The 18,072-nt window shown below is 41.1% G+C and overlaps 1 protein-coding gene across 2 annotated transcripts in view; it reads left to right on the top strand.

The window, feature by feature from the left end:
• Copa (COPI coat complex subunit alpha) overlaps positions 1-18,072 on the top strand; it is a 48,791-nt gene that overhangs the window by 1,091 nt on the left and 29,628 nt on the right. For both annotated transcript variants that reach the window (XM_028865582.2, XM_037211226.1), the window contains exons 2-7: positions 5,354-5,467; positions 6,718-6,791; positions 9,005-9,085; positions 11,005-11,081; positions 12,115-12,224; positions 17,926-18,035. In XM_028865582.2, coding sequence (XP_028721415.1) covers positions 5,354-5,467; positions 6,718-6,791; positions 9,005-9,085; positions 11,005-11,081; positions 12,115-12,224; positions 17,926-18,035 — 566 coding nt within the window. The remainder of the gene's footprint in view (positions 1-5,353; positions 5,468-6,717; positions 6,792-9,004; positions 9,086-11,004; positions 11,082-12,114; positions 12,225-17,925; positions 18,036-18,072) is intronic.

Raw genomic sequence — 18,072 nt, 5'->3', positions numbered from 1 at the left:
AATTTGTTCTTTGGAGTTACATGTACTTGCTTAGGAATTCTGAAACATCCACTAACAACCTATATGACCTTAGACGGCATACTTACTATCTCTAAATCTCTATATTCTTATTTTTAAAAGTAAGAGTAATTAACATTCTCTTATAAAAATAATTAAAATGCCAAAGTATATTAAATATGTTTATAATAATGCCTGGCCAGACTCAGTAACTCAAAAACTGGAGGCAACTTATTATGAGGCTATATTCTGAGCAGTTCTAAGTCTCATGAGAAATTTGGTCATGAAGGGTACCATTAAGAATTCCTACTACCACCATAGCTATGTAGAGAGCCTGTCTCAAAAGGCAAAAAAGAAAGAAAAGAACCATCATCTCTGGTGCAGTTGTGGTGGCTTTAATCCCAGCACCCTGGAGCCAGATTCAGGTCGATCTGTGTGAGTTGGAGGCCAGCATGGTCCATACAGTGAGCTCCAGGCCAGTCAAAACTACACAGTGGGCACTATCCCAAAAGTGGGTTCTAGGCCTGGAGAGATGGCTCTGTTAGCAAGACTTATTGCTGTTGCAGAGGACTTGAGTTTGGTTCCAGGTTCCCATGTTTGGCAGCTCACAGCCACCTGCAACTCCAGCTCCAGATGATCTGATCTCCTTTTCTGGGCACTGTAGGCATCTGAACTCACATGTGCCCAAACGTAATTAAACAAACAAACAAACAAAACCAGTTTCTGGTACTTGAGTAGTTGAAATGGTCTTCATTTCCTATTAGTTCTTTTCAGATGTCTTCTTGGTCAGTAGAAAGGTGTGGGGGAATCAGTTCATGAAAAGTGCTGAATCAGGATTAAGAGTACATGCTGTTCATACAGAGTTTGGTTCCCATCATCTATGTCATGTGACTCACAACTGCCTATAACTCCAGCTCCATGGGATCTAGTACCCTCTTCTATCCCTCTTCAGGCACCTGCACCACTAATGTGCACATAACCCCCATACAGACACATGTTGTTGTTTATTTTTTACACTTTTGGGGAGCCCACCACCCAGCTCCTAAATAAATCACACATGGAGGCTTATTCTTACTTATGAATGTCTGGCCTTAGCTTGGCTTGTTGCTAGCATTACTTAACTTAAATCATCCCGTCTGTCTTTTGCCTCTGGGCTTTTCTTTTCTCTTACTTCTGTAAATGTTACTCTTATTCTGTGGCTAGCTGGGTAGCTGGCCCCTGAGCCCTCCTCCTTCTCTGGCTTCTTCTTCCTCTTCCCAGACGTCTCCCTCTATATATTCTCTCTGACTGCCAGCCCTGCCTATCTTTCTCCTCTCTTGCTATTGGCCAGTTCTTTATTAAAACATCAGGTGTTTTACACAGGCACAGAAACACAGCTTCATAGAGTTAAACAAATGCAACATAAGCAAAAGTAACACACCTTAAAATAATATTCTACAACACACACACAATTAAAAATAAAAAAAAAAATTAAGTGCTAAGTTGGACACTGTTGTTCATGTCTAAATCCCAGCACATGAGAGGCTGAGGCAAGAGAATTGCTATGAATTGGAGGCTACATGGTGAGACCTATGCAAAAGAAAAAAGGAAGGTGTTAACAGTATATCATAAAAATAAAAGAAACACCATGCAAAATAGGCGCCTTCATAAACTTGCTGATAGAGTATATTCATCCAGTGTTTTTACAACTAAGCAGTAGATACCAGAGTTGGATGTGGTGGCTCTCACCTGTAATCCCAGCTCATGGGAGGCTGAGGCAAGAGGGTTGCTACAAGCTTGAGACCAGCCTAAATTACAAAGTGAGACCCTGTTTTAAAACACCCAAACATTGATGGGTGTGGTGGCACAGGCAGGGAGATTGCTAGTTTCTGGCTTTCAAAAGGATTTGCTGAAGCCATGTGATGGTGCACACCTTTAATCCTAGCACTCAGGAGGCAGAGGCAGGCAGGTCTCTTGAGTTTGAGACTAGTCTAAACTACAAAGTGAGACCCTGTTTTAAAGCATCCAAACATTTAATTTGGGGTTCACAATGTGATCCAATATTCCCAAACATAGCATTTATCTGTAGGTCATTTATTTTTACTATTGAATAGTGTTTTGTCTTTATTAATGTACCATTTGGGTAAATTCCTAGGAACATGATTATATAGCCAGAAGGTTTATAGAAAAACTATTGAATGTTCTAACTAAATAAAAAATTCCCATTGTTCTCACTAAAACAAACAAACAAACAAAAAACCCCAAACATTACTGAATTCAAGGCCAGCCTAGTCTAAAGAGTGAGGTTTTTTTGGTTTTTGTTTTTTGGGTTTTATTTATTTATTTATTTATTTGGTTATTTTTTGAGACGAGGTTTCTGTGTGTGGCCCTGGCTGTCCTGGAACTCACTCTGTAGACCAGGCTGGCCTCAAACTCAGAGATCTGCCTGCCTCTGCCTCCTGAGTGCTGGGATTAATTGTGTGCACCACCACCCAGCTTTAACAGATCCTTTTGATAGCCAGAAACTAGAGGTGAAATTTACAAGTTTTCTAAGATAAAGGTGTTTTTATTTTTGTTTGTCTCTTTTTCTTTCTTTATTTTTCTTTCTTTATTTATTTATTTTTGACAAAATCTTGCTTTACAGCCCATGTGGGCCTCAAACTCACTGTGTTTCTGCTTCAGCCTCCCAGATGCTAGGATTACAGGTGTGTGACACCATGCTCAGCTTGTGAGTGTGTGTGTGTGTGTGTGTGTGTATGCGCACCCCCGCCTAAGGCACTAGGCAAGCCACCCCTCTCCCACTGAAGTAAATCTCCAATTCCAAAATAGCTTAAGATGTGCTAGACTAGTGAGCTGACTCAGTGGTTAAAGGTCTACACCAAGCCTGGTGACCGAAGTTCAGTCCCCAGGGCCCGTATGGTAGGAGGAGGGAACTGACACCTGCCAGTTTGTTGTTGTTTTTTAAAGGCAATGTCTCGATATATAGCCCACATATATATACAACCACATATGTATATATATATGGGTTGTCCTCAGACTTCCACACATGCACCATGGTATGTGTGTACCCACATGAAAACACATGTGCATATACCCAGTAAATAAATAAATGTAATTAAAAATTTTAAGTTTGGTGCCATTGTTCCTTACAGTTATTAAAAAAAAGACAAAAGAATGAGTTTCCGTTAAGTGTAAAACCATTTATGTCATGTATTTAAGTGAGAAAGGTTTACAAAATAGCATCGTATAATTTCATGTCCATAAAATAGTAAGGCCTGTGTTGATGTGTTGCTGCATTACAAACCCAGACACACTTCAGACTGTCAGCAGCTCTTCTCGTTTGTCGTCTTATCATCCTGGTGGAGTAACAAGGACTAGATTTGCTTTCCAGCCATAAATCGCTGATAACTAAACAGAACTACAAAAGTTTCAGACATTGGTCAGTAAAGAGTACAGGAAATTATTTCTTTAGGGAAGGGAAATAAACAGGGTGAGTCCTGTGTGTGTTTAGATTAGTGCTTAAGAGAGAGATTCCAGGCTGTAATGAAGGAAGAGGGAAGAACCCTGTGGTCTAGCTGAGGAACAGGAGCTTAGCAGTTGGGGCAACAAAGATGGCTAAAATACACTTGAAAAATACCAGAAAAGAGGGAGCATTAGAGGTCTGTATGGTTCCCTCAGGCCTTTGTTAGAGTATTGATAGGTACATCCATGTGAGAAAAATATCCAAGAAAAGATATTAGAAAAGAGCCATCAGGAGGTAATTGTGGGGCTGGAGAGATGGCCCAATGGTGTTAAGAACACTTGCTACTCTTGCAGAGGACCCAGGTTCAGTTCTCAGCATCCACATGGTGGCTCGTGACCATTTGTAACTCAAGTTCCAAGGGATCTGACACCCTCTTCTGACCTCCATAGGCACCAGGCATGCATGTGGTGCACATAGACACAAGCAAAATACTCGTACACATAAAAAAGTATTAAAAAATTGAGATAGTTATGGTGGTTATACATACCTATAATCCCAACACTGGGAGGCTGAGGTGGTAAGATTGTGATTTTTAGGCTAGCCTAGACATAAGAGTGAGGTCTGTCTTTTTTAAAAAGAGAAAAAATAATAATTGAGGACTAGAGAGATGGCTTAGTGGTTAAGAGCACTTGCTTTTCCAGAGGACACAAGTTCAGTTCCCAGAATCCATGTCAGAGTTCTCACAACCACCTGTAACTCCAATACCAGAGGATCCAACACATCTGGCCTTCATAGGTACCTGCACTTATGTGTACACACACAGACACACAGACACACACACACACACACACACACACACACACACACACACACACAGACACACATCTACACATAATTAAAAATAGTACAAAAACAAATCTTTTTTTAAAAGATTATTTGTTTTATGTCTGAGTGATCTATCTGCATGTACACCTTTACACCAGAAGAGGGCATCAGATTCCACTATAGATGGTTGTGAGCCACCTTTTGGTTGCTAGGAATTGAACTCAAGACCTCTAGAAGAGCAGCCAATGCTCTTAACCTCTGAACCATCTCTCCAGCCCCACAAAAATGAATCTTAATAACTTTTAAATAAAGAATGAAAAGAGAAATCAGAGCAATTATCCCTGGAGCTCACATAATGCTGAAAATAGTCTGTGCTCACAAAGATTTCTTGTGGGGCTGGAGAGATGGATTTCCTGCCATTATTGAACATCCTCTAGAGACCCTCTGGTGGGTATTCCCTTAGCCATGGTTCCAATTAGACCTAGACTATAAAGGCAGCTATAGATTCACAGTAACAAAACTTAAGGTCATATCTGTCAGGTGATTCCAGCTAAGATGCACCTCAGAACAAAGCCCAGCAATGTTTAAAGAAATGCCCAACAATAAGATTTATTGTATTTGGTATCCAATAAAAAGCTAGTTACCAGCTGGGTAGTGATGCTGTACCCCTTTAATCCCAGCACTCAGGAGGCAGAGGCAAGCGGATCTCTGTGAGTTCCAGGACTGCCAGGGCTACACAGACATACTTTAAAAATTAGGGGAGGGCTGGAGAGAAGGCTCAGAGGTTAAGAGCACTGGCTGTTCTTCCAGAGGTCCTGAGTTCAATTCCCAGCAACCACATGGTGGCTCACAATCATCTGTAATGAGATCTGGCACCCTCTTCTGGCATGCAGGCAGAACACTGTATACATAATAAAGAAATCTTTAGAAAAAAGAAAAAAATTAGGGGAAAAGTTATCAAGCATGTTGAAGGAATAGATGGATAGCCTCTGGTTAATCTAGTTGTTCCTTTTTTACCAGACTTGACAAAGGAAGACATCAGGGACCTTACCTCATTGTATAATTTTCTGCTTTTTCACCCTTCCCCAGGCCTTAGTTTTCATCCCAAAAGACCCTGGATCCTGACCAGTTTACACAATGGGGTCATCCAGTTATGGGACTATCGGATGTGTACTCTCATTGACAAGTTTGATGAACATGATGGTAAGTTAGTTTCTAGGGGAATATTAAAATATGTAAGTATTGGGGCTAGAGAGATGGCTCAGTGGTGAAAAGTGCTAACTGTTCTTGCAGAGGACCTGAGTCCAGTTCCCTGCCCCACATCAATCCAGGGCACACAGCCACCTGTAACTCCAGCTCTAGGGGATCCGCTACTCACTCTCTCTCTGGGCCTCCACTAGCACGTCACATGTGCACATGCACATACACATAATAAAGATGAATATTTTTTAAAGGCTGAGTATTTATCATCCTATAGGGTGATTTAATCATTCCCCAAATAATCATTCCCTGTTTCAACACACCCCCCCCAAAAAAATACAAAAACAAAAGAAGAATCTTACTGGGGCTCTTTCTACCATCTTGGCACCTGTGGAGACCTGCTAGGTACAGAACTTCTAAAAGGCAAATCTGTCTGCAAGGCTGTGGTGCAAAGTTATTTTTGCTGGCTATAGTGAGGTGTCTGAAACCAAAGAGAGCACACAGCTGTTCTTAAAATTGAAGGGGTTTATGGCCGAGATGAAACAATTCTACATAGGAAAGACATGAATGCATATGTGTACACACACACACACACACACACACACACACACACACACACACACACGACTCCAGGAGGTAAACCAAAAGCCAGAGTGATCTGGGGAAAGGACACTCAGGTATAGAAACAGTGGCATGATTCATGCCAAATTCTGAAGCAACCTTCCTGCAAAGGCCATTGGACACAATCCATGTGGTGGTGTACCCCTCAAAGATCTAAGCTAATGAAAAGTAAATATATAAAAATGGGTCTGGGGACTGAAGAGATGGCTCGGAGGTTAAGAGCCCTGACTGCTCTTCCAGAGGTCCTGAGTTCAATTCCCAGCAACCACATGGTGGCTCACAGTCATCTGTAATGTGATCTGGTGCCCTCTTCTGGTGTACAGACAGAACACTGTATACATAATAAATAAATAAATAAATCTTTTAAAGATGAAAAAAATAAATAAAAATGGGTCTGCACTTTTGTTAAATGGAAAAGATTCTTACTAGGCACTGGTGAGATGGCCCAGAGAGTAATAAACAAGCACTGCCAAGCCTGAGTTACCTGAGTTCCAGCCCCACGGCCCATATGGTAGAAGGAGAGAATTAACTCTGCAACTTGTCTTGTGACCTCTGCACCGTCACCACACACATACACACAAATAAGTAGAGGATAACTGTCCTTAACCTACATTGCCTGCCTTCTTCCTTAGGTCCAGTGCGAGGCATTGACTTCCATAAGCAGCAGCCACTGTTTGTCTCTGGAGGAGATGACTATAAGATTAAGGTACAGGCGATCTGTCACAGCTGGGAATAATGGATAGGAGAATGTGGTAAGGTTTGGGAATTAAGGAACTGAAAGACAGGAGAATTCACTTTATAGACTTCTAACATTATCCAAAACACTTATCCTGCAAACACTTATTGAATACTTATTATATATCAGAAACTTCTTTTGTGTGAGAATTGAATAGATAAATACAAAGTAACTTTTGTTCTCAAGGTGCTTTTATTCTAATACAAGAGATAAATGTACACTCAAATGATAGCATGTAGCATGGTTTTATGTGTCAACTTGACACAAGCTAGAGTCATCAGAGGAAGGAGCCTCAGTTGAGGAAATGCCACCATGAGATCCAGCTGTAAGACATTTTCTCAATTAGTGATCAATGGGGGAAGGGCCCAGCCCATGGTGGGTACTGCCATCCCTGGACAGGTGGTCTTAGGTTCTATGAGAAGGTGGCTGAGCAAGCCAGGGGAAGGAACCCAGTAAGCAGCACCCCTAATGGCCTCAGCATCAGCTCCCGCCTCCAGTTTTCCGCCCTGTTTGGGTTCCTATCCTTACTTCCTTCTATAATGAACAGTGATGTGGAAGTGTTCGCCAAATAAACCCTTTCCTCCCCAACTTGCTTTTTGCTCATGGTGTTTCATTGTAGCAATAGAAACCCTAACTAAGACATAGAGTTTGGTGAGTGATATAACAAATACTCAAAACAGCAAAGAACATCCCAGGTTCAGAGATGGACATGACATAGCTAGATGTGTTTGAGAATCTCCAGCTCCTGTTAGAGAAAATGTAGAGATGGTGAAAGAGGGGCCAGAAGAGAGAGCGACCTTGAAGACAGGTGAGATCATGAGTGTATGTTTGCAGTGCTCGGGAGTTCCTTGTTATTACACAAGCGTGGAACCAAGACTGGGGCTTATATATAGGAGTGGTATAAGATTTAAACTGATTTTAGTTTTTTTAATTACTCAAATAATAACAAAGAAAAGATTAGATGAGTTGGGAAGGACTAAAGACATAGATACCAATGAGGAAACTATTTTATAAATGCTTGTGGAAAGTGAACAGAGCCTGAACTTAGGCAATACCATTTGAAGTGGAGAGAAGGAGATGGATATGAGAGTTTAAGAAAAGAACCAGTGGTTGTTTATGGTGGATATTGGAAGGATGATAAAGAAAAGTGAATGAGATACCATTGCTGTATTTTTCTCCTCACTGCTAGGGATTGATCTTGGGCCTAATGAGTCTTTGGCAAGTACTCTACCACTGAGTTACATCCCCAGCCCTAACAGGTCATTAACTTGGAAAGACAAATCTGTAGTAGGGACAGTTTTCTGGAGTTTGGGAGAATGGATCATTCTGTATTGGTTCTAATGTGTTGGAGGTACCTAGGAGACTCACTGAAGATATTTGGAATTTGTCAGTAGGAAGGAGGGAGCTAAAGCTTAGTGTCGAAGATGCTGCACAGGGAATAGTTTGAATGATAGGCAAATGATAATCTAAGAAAGACAACATTCCCTTGAGCCCATTCCCATGTGTGGATGTCTTACATTCTGTGACTTTTTGAGAAGCCTATATTCACGCTCTTGGGTGTGTCTTACTTTCTTCTGAGTACCTCTCTTTCTCTTATCCCTTGTGCTTAAGTCTGCATTAAGATATCTTTATTAAACCCCAACTCTACTTAAAGGAGAAAAGAAGTATTGGTATAGGAAAGAGTAATTTTATAGTTTGGAGAAGATAAACCAAGGAAAAGCCCAGGAAGAAGGCAGTTTGGGGAAAGGTGAAGTCTCAGAATAAGATCCAGACTAAGAAGAAACCTTTAGATTGTCGAGTTAGGAGCTTATTAGTAATAGCAGCACCTTAATGCTAGGTGAGCTGGTCAATAGAAGTAGGCAGCTCTTTGAAGGTTGATTACAATAAAGGTAAAAGATAGTGCAGCAACTTTATCTCTCCAAGAATAGATTTCAAGGCTGGGGGTGTGGCTCATTTAAGTGGAATACTTACCTAATGTTTTTGAAGTTTAGCCCCAAATAAAACTGGGTCTCAGCACTCAGGAAGTTTTATATGGTCATTGTTGGCTACATAGCAAGTGCGAGGACCACCTGGGCTATGTGAACCCGTCTCAAACCAGCAAGCAAAGAAGAGGAACCTGATGAGACTTTCAGAAGTCCAAGGTGTTTACATCCTATTCTTTGGTTGAATTTCTGTCTTTCCAGGTTTGGAATTACAAACTTCGGCGTTGCCTCTTCACATTGCTTGGGCACTTGGATTATATCCGTACCACATTTTTTCATCATGTAAGTGGCTGTTGACCTTCATTATGCAACGTGCTGTAATTTCTCCATAGTAATCGCCATAGTAATGCCTGATCTGACCAACTGACCAACCAGCCAACCAACCTTCCTTCCTTCCTTCCTTCCTTCCTTCCTTCCTTCCTTCCTTCCTTCCGTTTGTTTTTTGCCATGCTGGGCATTGGACCTAGTGCATTGTGAATACCAGCAAAATGCTCTGCCATTGAGCTATGTCCCCAGCAGTAGTTTCTGTAGCCTCAAGAGACCATGCTTTAGGGTTGAGGGGGTAGTTCAGTTGGTAAGTGCTTCCTCACTAACATAGGGATATGAGTTCAATCCCCAGCACCCATGTAAAAAGCCAAGCATGGGGGCTGGAGAGATGGTTCAGTGGTTAAGAGCATTGGCTTCTCTTGCAGAGGACCAAGGTTCAATTCCCAGCACTCACATGGTGGCTCGCAACCACCTGTAACTCCAGTTCCAGGGAATCCGATGCCCTCGTCTGACCTTCACAGGCATCAGGCATATATGTGGTAAACAGATATACATGCAGACAAAACATTCATAAAAGAAATAAAAATTAAAATAAATAAATAAAAAATAAAAAGCCAAGCGTGGTAGCACAGAGTTGTAGTACCAGTGCTAGGGAGACAGAGACAGACAACTGAGGTTATACTCAGTTTAATTGGATCCAGTGGGCTTTAAGAGGAAGTCATTGCTTTTCTGTAGAGAAATGTGGGGATTTTATTTTGTTTGCTGATCTGTCAAATAAAAGTGAGAAGGCTGATCCCATGTGTGGTGTTGTTATTAAGCATTAGATAGGCCCAGAAGGTTAAAGTAAGACACCATTTGGATGAACTAATAAACATTTTGACTGGCTCTCTTCCTTCTTTAATCTCTCAAGTCTCTCTCTCTCTCTCTCTCTCTCTCTCTCTCTCTCTCTCTCTCTCTCTCTCTCAATGGGCTTTTATGTAGCCATGTCTGCCCTGGAACTCACTATATAGACAGGTTGGCCCTTAACTCAGAGACCCACTGGCTTCTGTCTCCCAAGTGCTGAAGTTAAAGGTGAGAGCCACCATGCCTTGCCATTTGTTGGTTTGATAGTAGATTAGAGAGTGAGTTATAGCAATGCCTGGCCTCTTAGTCTAATCCCGTCATGTCTAAGATCTCTTTATAATTCAGTGCTATAATTCAAGTAAGCAAGTGTTTACTGATTGATTTACTTATTTCCTTAAAAAATTAAAGGTGAGGCCGGGCGGTGGTGGTGCATGCCTTTAATCCCAGCACTTGGGAGGCAGAGGCAGGCTGATCTCTGTGAGTTCGAGGCCAGCCTGGACTACCGAGTGAGTTCCAGGAAAGGCGCAAAGCTACACAGAGAAACCCTGTCTCGAAAAACCAAAAAAAAAAAAAAAAAAAAAAAATTAAAGGTGTTGGGTAGGGATTAGGGACATGGATTTTGTTTTGTTTTGTTTTTTGAAACATGGTCTCACTATGTTGTTCTGGCTGTCTTGGAACTCACAATGTAGACCATGCTGACTTCAAACTCAAAGAGATCCACCTGCCTTTTCCTCTCAAGTGCTGGGATTAGCATTAAAGGCATACCTCCCAGCACATGCGAGGCAAAGGTAGGCGGATCTCTATGAGGCCAACATGATCTACATTGTGAGTTCCAGAACAGCCAAGGCCACATAGAAAGGTTGAAAGTATGTATATGTCTCTTTACTAAAAACTAGAGCTACAACTGTGAATAAGAAGCTGGGCACTTGTGCCTACATAGTTTAAGGCTGGCCTAAACTACATAGTGAGACCCTGTCTGAAAAAACAAGGGCTGGGGATGTAACTCAGTAATAGAGTACTTGTCAAGCATGCACAAGGCTCTGGCCTGACAGAACAAAATTGTTTAGAGCCCTATCTGAAATGTCTTTCAGGAATATCCTTGGATTCTGAGTGCCTCAGATGACCAGACCATTCGAGTGTGGAACTGGCAGTCTAGAACCTGTGTCTGGTAAACCAAGAGGCAGTAGCCTCAAAAAAGGGTTTTAATTCTTTCTAAGTATTTATAATCAGCCACTTCTCAGGTCAGTCATCTTCCTTCCCAGGCAGGCCATGTCTGCTGATTAATTACTGATCATATTTGTAGGATTCTTTTAAATATAATAATATCAGACTGGATTTGTGATAACAAGAAGAGTAGGTCATATAACTAGGCTTTTGGAGTAGAAGGTTTAGTTCCTTTTCAGTTCTATTCCCATAAAGCTTGAGTTGGGATATAGACAATGAATCTTACTTAGTGTTTGGACTAAGATTGCATTTATTTTCATATCTTCATAAGTCTTTAATCTGAGAGTTATGTAATCTCAGTTCCATGAAATCAGTAATATTTAAATATTAAACAATTAGTGTCAGAAAAGAGAACTGTTGGAGTAGGCAAAGAGTTGCCACAGAAGCCTGGTGACAGAGTTTGACCCATGTAAAGATGGAAGGAGAGAACTGACTCCACGTGGCACCCACTGCTGCCACTCCCTAATAAGAAAATAATACTAATTAAAAAAACAAAAAACCTTTTTGTCTGTTTACATTTTTTTGTTTGTTTGTTTGGTTGTTTGGTTGGTTGGTTGGTTTTTCAAGACAGGGTTTCTCTGTGTAGCCCTGACTGTCCTAGAACTCACTCTGTAGACCATGCTGGTCTCAAACTCAGAGACCTGCCTGCCTCTGCCTCCTGGCTTGGATCAAAGGCGTGTGCCTCCAATGCCTGGCCAAAAAAATATGTATATTTTTCAAAAAGAGCTATTAGCTGAACACGCCTTTAATCCCAGCACTCGGGATTAAAAGAACCACCAGAACAAACAGACAAACAAACAAAAAAGGAACCGTTGTTTGCACAGGTGGCTTGCTTATTACTAGTTCAGAATTGTTAGGATGACTTACATTGCTGCCACAGAAATATAATCAGAAAAGCATCCATTGACTATGAAGAAAGGTGTTTAGCTTAGGAGCCTGTTGACTTCTCCCTTTAATTTCATGTTTTTTCCTTGCAGTGTGTTAACGGGACATAACCATTATGTAATGTGTGCTCAGTTCCACCCCTCTGAAGACCTGGTGGTGTCAGCTAGCCTGGACCAGACTGTTCGCGTTTGGGATATTTCTGGTGAGCTGCCCAAGTTCAGGGGACAAGCTAGTCATGTCTGGCGCAAAACTGCAATTGCTTAAAACAGCCAGGATATTCGGCTTAGAACAACAAAATTCAGAATATTCCATTCCTGTGTATTATCTTTGTTTTTGAAGGTATTGAATCTGCTTTGATGTTCTTCATGTTAGCAGTATTTCCTGTGAAAGTGGCTTACTCTAGGCAGCTAATTTGGTTTCTTTAGTTAGCTCAGATTTTCATTAAAATATGTACATCTAAATTATTTTATTAAGAACCAAGCTTTCGCCGGGCGGTGGTGGCGCACGCCTTTTATCCCAGCACTCGGGAGGCAGAGCCAAGTGGATCATTGTGAGTTTGAGGCCAGCCTGGACTACCGAGTGAGTTCCAGGAAAGGCGCAAAGCTACACAGAGAAACCCTGTCTCAAAAAACCAAAAAAAAAAAAAAAAAAAAAAGAAGAAGAAGAATCAAGTTTTCCCCTCAAATAAGATACACATTTTATAAAAAAAGAAGAAAAGAAAAATGAGAATATGCAAATAAACAGGATTTGTGAACCCTGTTGTCTTATTTATAAATAGAAATGTCTCCCTATTAGATTTCTTCTATAGTGAGGAACATAAAGAGGGAAGGACTTGGCAGATTTTTATTCAATGAGCTTTCTAAGAGCTTTGGATAATTAGGCCAATTCCTCCTGTCATAATTTATATATAATGATTTTGGGGATAAAGATTGAAAGTTTAATGTCATACAGAGAGCTAAAATTTGCCGCACAGAGAATTTAAATACTGAGAGGAGATTCTGTCTATGGCATGTGTGGAGGGGCTTCATGCTGGAATAGGGAACTAAGACTCTAAACGCTGTGCTGCTCTACCCCGTTACACTGAAAACAAAACCAAAAACTCGCCGACTGAATTATCTTTTTTTGACACTTCTAAGTGATTGAGTTCTTAGGAAAGTCATGAGACTGCAAAACAGTGTTTCTTCCCAAAACAGGAAGGCCCTGTGGTTCCTTACCTGCTTCTCTGTGGAAGTAAAGGAGTTAGCTCTCTCTTTATACAACTGAAGTGGTAAACACCCAGCTTCTCTCTGACAGTGCTGGTCTAGGACCGTTTAGTAGTCGCTGTTTTTATAGACCATTAGTGAATAGCAAGTGAAAAGAATGGATTCCGGAATACATTTGGAACATATTAGTAGCATTACAATTTATGTATTATACCAAGGAAATTGGGCATGGTCTTACATGCTGTAATCCCAGCACTTGGGAGGTAGAAACAGGAGGATCAGGAATTCAAAGTCATTCTTGACTAAATAATGAGTTCAAGACCAGCCTGGACTACATGAGACCCTGTCTCAACAAAACCAAAAGGGGAAAAAAACCGAAACAAGTCAAGGAGAAGGTGGGCAGTTGGAGGGTGGGGTCATTGTACCATGCTGTCTCTGCAGTTTTCAAATAGCTTAGAATTGCAAGACAGTGGTGTAAACAAGACTGTTTTGGAGATAGGGCAGTTATGTTCATCCTCTAGGGCTTTGCCATTGCAGTTTTCCGTCAGACTGACTAGGCTATTTGAAGTACACCCAGATGTGACCAGCCGTGCCGACAGGAGGAGCTCAGCACAGGCACTGAGCCTGTGCCCTCTCCTCACTGCCAGTGCTGGGGAGCTTAGCATTCACTCTGCAGTAACCTAGCTGTGGCTTTCCATAGGGTTTCTCCTCGCACACATTCAAGACACCCTCCCTGTCTCGGGATATATGTCCCTAATGAGGCTGGCTCCCAGCTCATGCTGTCCCCGCTGATCAGGGAAAGTTATGTAGAACAGTTTGAGTTCTGTGAGAAAGGTGCTAGAGGAAGTATCTTTTTTTTTTTTTAATTTATTTTTATTTTATGTGCATTGGTGTTTTGCCTGCACATATGTCTGTGTACAGACAGTTGTGAGCTGCAGTGTGGTTGCTGGGAACTGAACTCAGGTCCTCTGGAAGAGCAGTCAGTGCTCTTAACTGCTGAGCCATCTCTCCAGCCCCTAGAGGAAGTATCTTGAGTGACTTTTCTCAGTTCTCCCAGGAACGGTGTACAGCTAATTCTATCCTAGAGCATGCGTTGATTTCATTCCCAAACTGTTGTCTTTAGGCATCAGGGGTTCGTCCCTAAAACACTGGTTGAGAATGTCCAGCCCTTATGCTGCGCCACTTTAAAAGAACCGCTTGTGCCACCTGCTGCTAGCACAGCATGTTCCCTGTGGTCTAGCTAAAGTGATTAGGGAAATAAATATATATTTATAAACCTATTAATTAAAATAAGAAGCAATTTGGGCAAGTAAAGTGACTAGGTCACATTTGTGACCGTGAAATGCCCAGGGCAAGAAGTATTTTCTTCACTTTTTACAGGCAGAAAACATGTTTACATCACAATTAAGGACCTTAGATTAGAGGAGTGAGGGAGAGTATGACCTTAGTGGGTTTTGTGTTGCTCTTGAATGTGTGAATTGCATGGGTTGCTATGTGGTATTGCAATTGCTGTAATTGGTAAATGTTATAGTGAGAATATTGTGCTAACTTGCTATACTAATGTGAATGCTCTTTATCATTTCTCTGCTGACTCTGTTGAGTTAAAGTAATCCCTTTGAGATGCTTTGGTATTTAAATAAGTGGAAGAGCATTGGGTTAGGCTTTTCACACTTACATCTTCCTGTCTTCAAAATTAGTATACTCTTCAGAATTTCATTTTGCTTTAGTTCAGGTAAGTCTGAACACAGTAAGAGAAAACAGCTTTCTGATCTCTTAGGGACTGACAATAATATTTCCAAGACAGGAAAGCACCTTCTGAATAAAGGACTGAGTGCTCCCAAATTTAGGGGACTGTGACATTTCTGATTATTTTGGCTCTCTTGAAAAGAGCACTCTAAGTTAGTGGATAGCAACAAGAGAATGTAGAACTCTTTAAAGGCAAAACAATCCCTTAACACCTCTCTCTCCCATGTGGATTTAACCCCTGGAGCTTACTGTAACCTGAATATTCTGTTAGCCTGGCAAAAGTCATTTGTTTTTAGGGGAAGAGTTTTAAAAACTAGTTGTGGAAGATGGGTTACTGTCTTAGCTTGTGCTTCCAAGTAAACTGTCAGTTAAATTATTTTAATATGCTTGCTTACACCTTTGCATGTCAAGCCCCTGTAATCCAGGCTCACTCTTTGAAATATCCACTAAAATATATTAATATGCTGCCAAATCCTTTTCTCATCCCTCTCTCTTTCCTGCTTCCTCTGGTCCCCACTGGGAGGCATACAATAACTGGTCCATTCTGAGAGTGTTCTCTTCTCCCTCTGGATTTGGGTAGCTGCTGTAGAAATTTTCCATCTGTCGCTCAGTCTTAGTGACTGGCTTGTTGAAGGCTCAAGTATTTCTTCTCTAAGTATCTTTTCACTGCCTGTCACTATTCATCTGTTTCGCCCTTCCCCTTTTCCTGGATCATTGCAGGCAAGTGCAACAAAGGCTTCAATTCTGTCGTACAGCTTTCTTTTTAATGTGTTTGTTGAAGCTTATTGGAGGTGAAATTCCTCACAGCTGTCTGCTTTTGTATCTTCCTTTGAACCTGTTTCATACACTAGCCTCATTAGAAAAAGTTGACAGATCCTGTTAAAGGGACAAATGAAATAAGTAAAGGACATACTTGTGATCATGTATTTATGAAGCTTGAGGAGAGTGCTTCTTTTTTCCTCATACCTACAAGGATTCTCTTGAGTTAGGCATTAACTAATGTAAACTGCTCCTCCAATGCTGAAGTTAGGTACAATCCTAACAGAAGAAATACAGTGTAGTTTACAACAATGGCGTAAGTTCAGTCTTAACCTTTTTTTTCTTTCTCCGCAGATGCCACATTTTAGTCTGAAGCATCTTAGGTTTTATTTACAATCATATGTTTTATTTAGTCCCTGTTTATCTATGAGTGCTCTGTCTGCATGTATGCCTGCATGCCAAAAGAGGGCATCAGATCCCACTAGAGATGGCTGTGAATTGCCATGTGATTGCTGGGAATTGAACTCAGGACCTTTGGAAGAGCAGCCAGTGCTTTTAACCACTGGGCCATCTCTCTAGGCCTCTATTCCCTGTTTTAAAAATTTAACAAGTGTTAGGTAACTTTATCTTACCATTTTTTCTCCCAAATATTTTAAAAGGATTTTCATCCCAATTTTGTTTTGTTATATATAATTTGGTATGATATACATGTATTACCTATCTCTAAGGGTTGTTATCAGAATTAAATCTGATACTGGTACTTTGTACTATGATTTTGGTTCTAGTTTTAACACAAGTAGTCAGCCTTCCCCCACCCCTCCCTGCTCTTTGAAATGGGGCTTTGCCCAGTAGCCCAAGCTAGCCTCAAACTTACTACGTAGCCCAGGCTCAACTTGTGGCAGTCCTCCTGTCTCCACCTCCTGTGCTAAAATTGCATGTATAAGCTACCACACCTTATTTCAAGTAGTCATCTTTTAAAGATGTGTAGATGGATCATAAACATGGCTCATCCACAATTAAGACACTTCTTATCCTGGTGTCTTTTGCCTATCATTTAAAAATTATCAGCCATGCGGTGGCAGTTCATACCTTTAATCCCAGCATTCAGGAGGCAGAGGCAGGTGGATCTCTGTGAGTTTGAGGCCAGCCTGGTATGCAGAGTGAGATCCAGGAGATCCAGGGCTATACAGTGAAACCTTGTCTCGGAAAAACAAACAAAACAAAACAATAAAAAATTATCAGCAAAAAATAATTCTTCCCAGTGAAACTAGCATCTATAGGTTTTAATGGAAAAAATACGTATGTTTATATCTATAAGTAGCCTTTTATGCAAGAACATGAAAAATCATAACAGTTTTAATTATTTGGTGTCCTGTCCAAGGGGCAAGTGTGAGTACACTTTTTGCTAGTACCTTATTGCTGTATCTTCTCACAGTGTTTGTAATAGTTCTTCCATACTAGATAGCAGTTTTAATATGTGTAGTTCTGCGATGCATCTGCAACGTCTCTGTACTTGCTTTCAGTTTGGAAAACACTGAAATGCGATCTCCCCGGGGCATTTCTTTCCATGGCTTTTGTCATGAGATTTGGAGATACGGCTCAGTGGTTAAGAGCGCTGACCACTCTTCCAAAGGACCTGAGGGTTCAATTCCCAGCACCCACTTGGCAGCTTACAAAGATCTGTAACTTCAATTCCAGAGGATCTGTAGCCTTCTTCTGGCCTCTGAGGGCACTGGACATGCATGTGGTGCACAGATGTACATGCAGGCAAACACCCATACTCATCAAATAATAAAATACGTTTTTTTAAAGAGGTAAAAAGTAAAAAAAAAAAAAAATTTAAGATGATGGGAAAGTAGACATTGAATGATTACCGTTTGAGGCCACGTTTGGGGAAGATTGAAGAATGGAAAGTACTATTAATCTGAAATAGACAGACAGCCCTTTGAGTTGAGATTTAATGAATTGAGTTGTGTTGGAAATTTGGGTTGGCTCCCAGTAGGGGGTCTTGTAAGAGTTAAGGAAGGAGCTAGTGTATACACAGGTAGATGCTTATGAGCACCTTTCCTCCTCCCATGTTTATTTGCCACTGTTTCATTTTATCTTAGTCTTTCAGTATACCTTTGTGTGGTTCTGCTACTTTGCTCTTATGACATTATATTTGCATCTTTCATCCCACTCCTTAACCCTCCAAAGGTCTAAGGAAAAAAAATTTGTCTCCTGGTGCTGTGGAGTCAGATGTGAGAGGAATAACCGGGGTTGACCTGTTCGGAACCACAGATGCAGTGGTGAAGCATGTACTCGAGGTATTTATCTCTGTTGCTGTTGGTGAGTATGTGCTAC

The sequence above is a fragment of the Peromyscus leucopus genome, chromosome 15 (genome assembly GCF_004664715.2).
Source record: "Peromyscus leucopus breed LL Stock chromosome 15, UCI_PerLeu_2.1, whole genome shotgun sequence".
NCBI classification, from domain to species: Eukaryota; Metazoa; Chordata; class Mammalia; order Rodentia; family Cricetidae; genus Peromyscus; species Peromyscus leucopus.
Note: the sequence above shows the minus strand (reverse complement) of the source record. Positions and strands in the feature narration are given on the sequence as shown.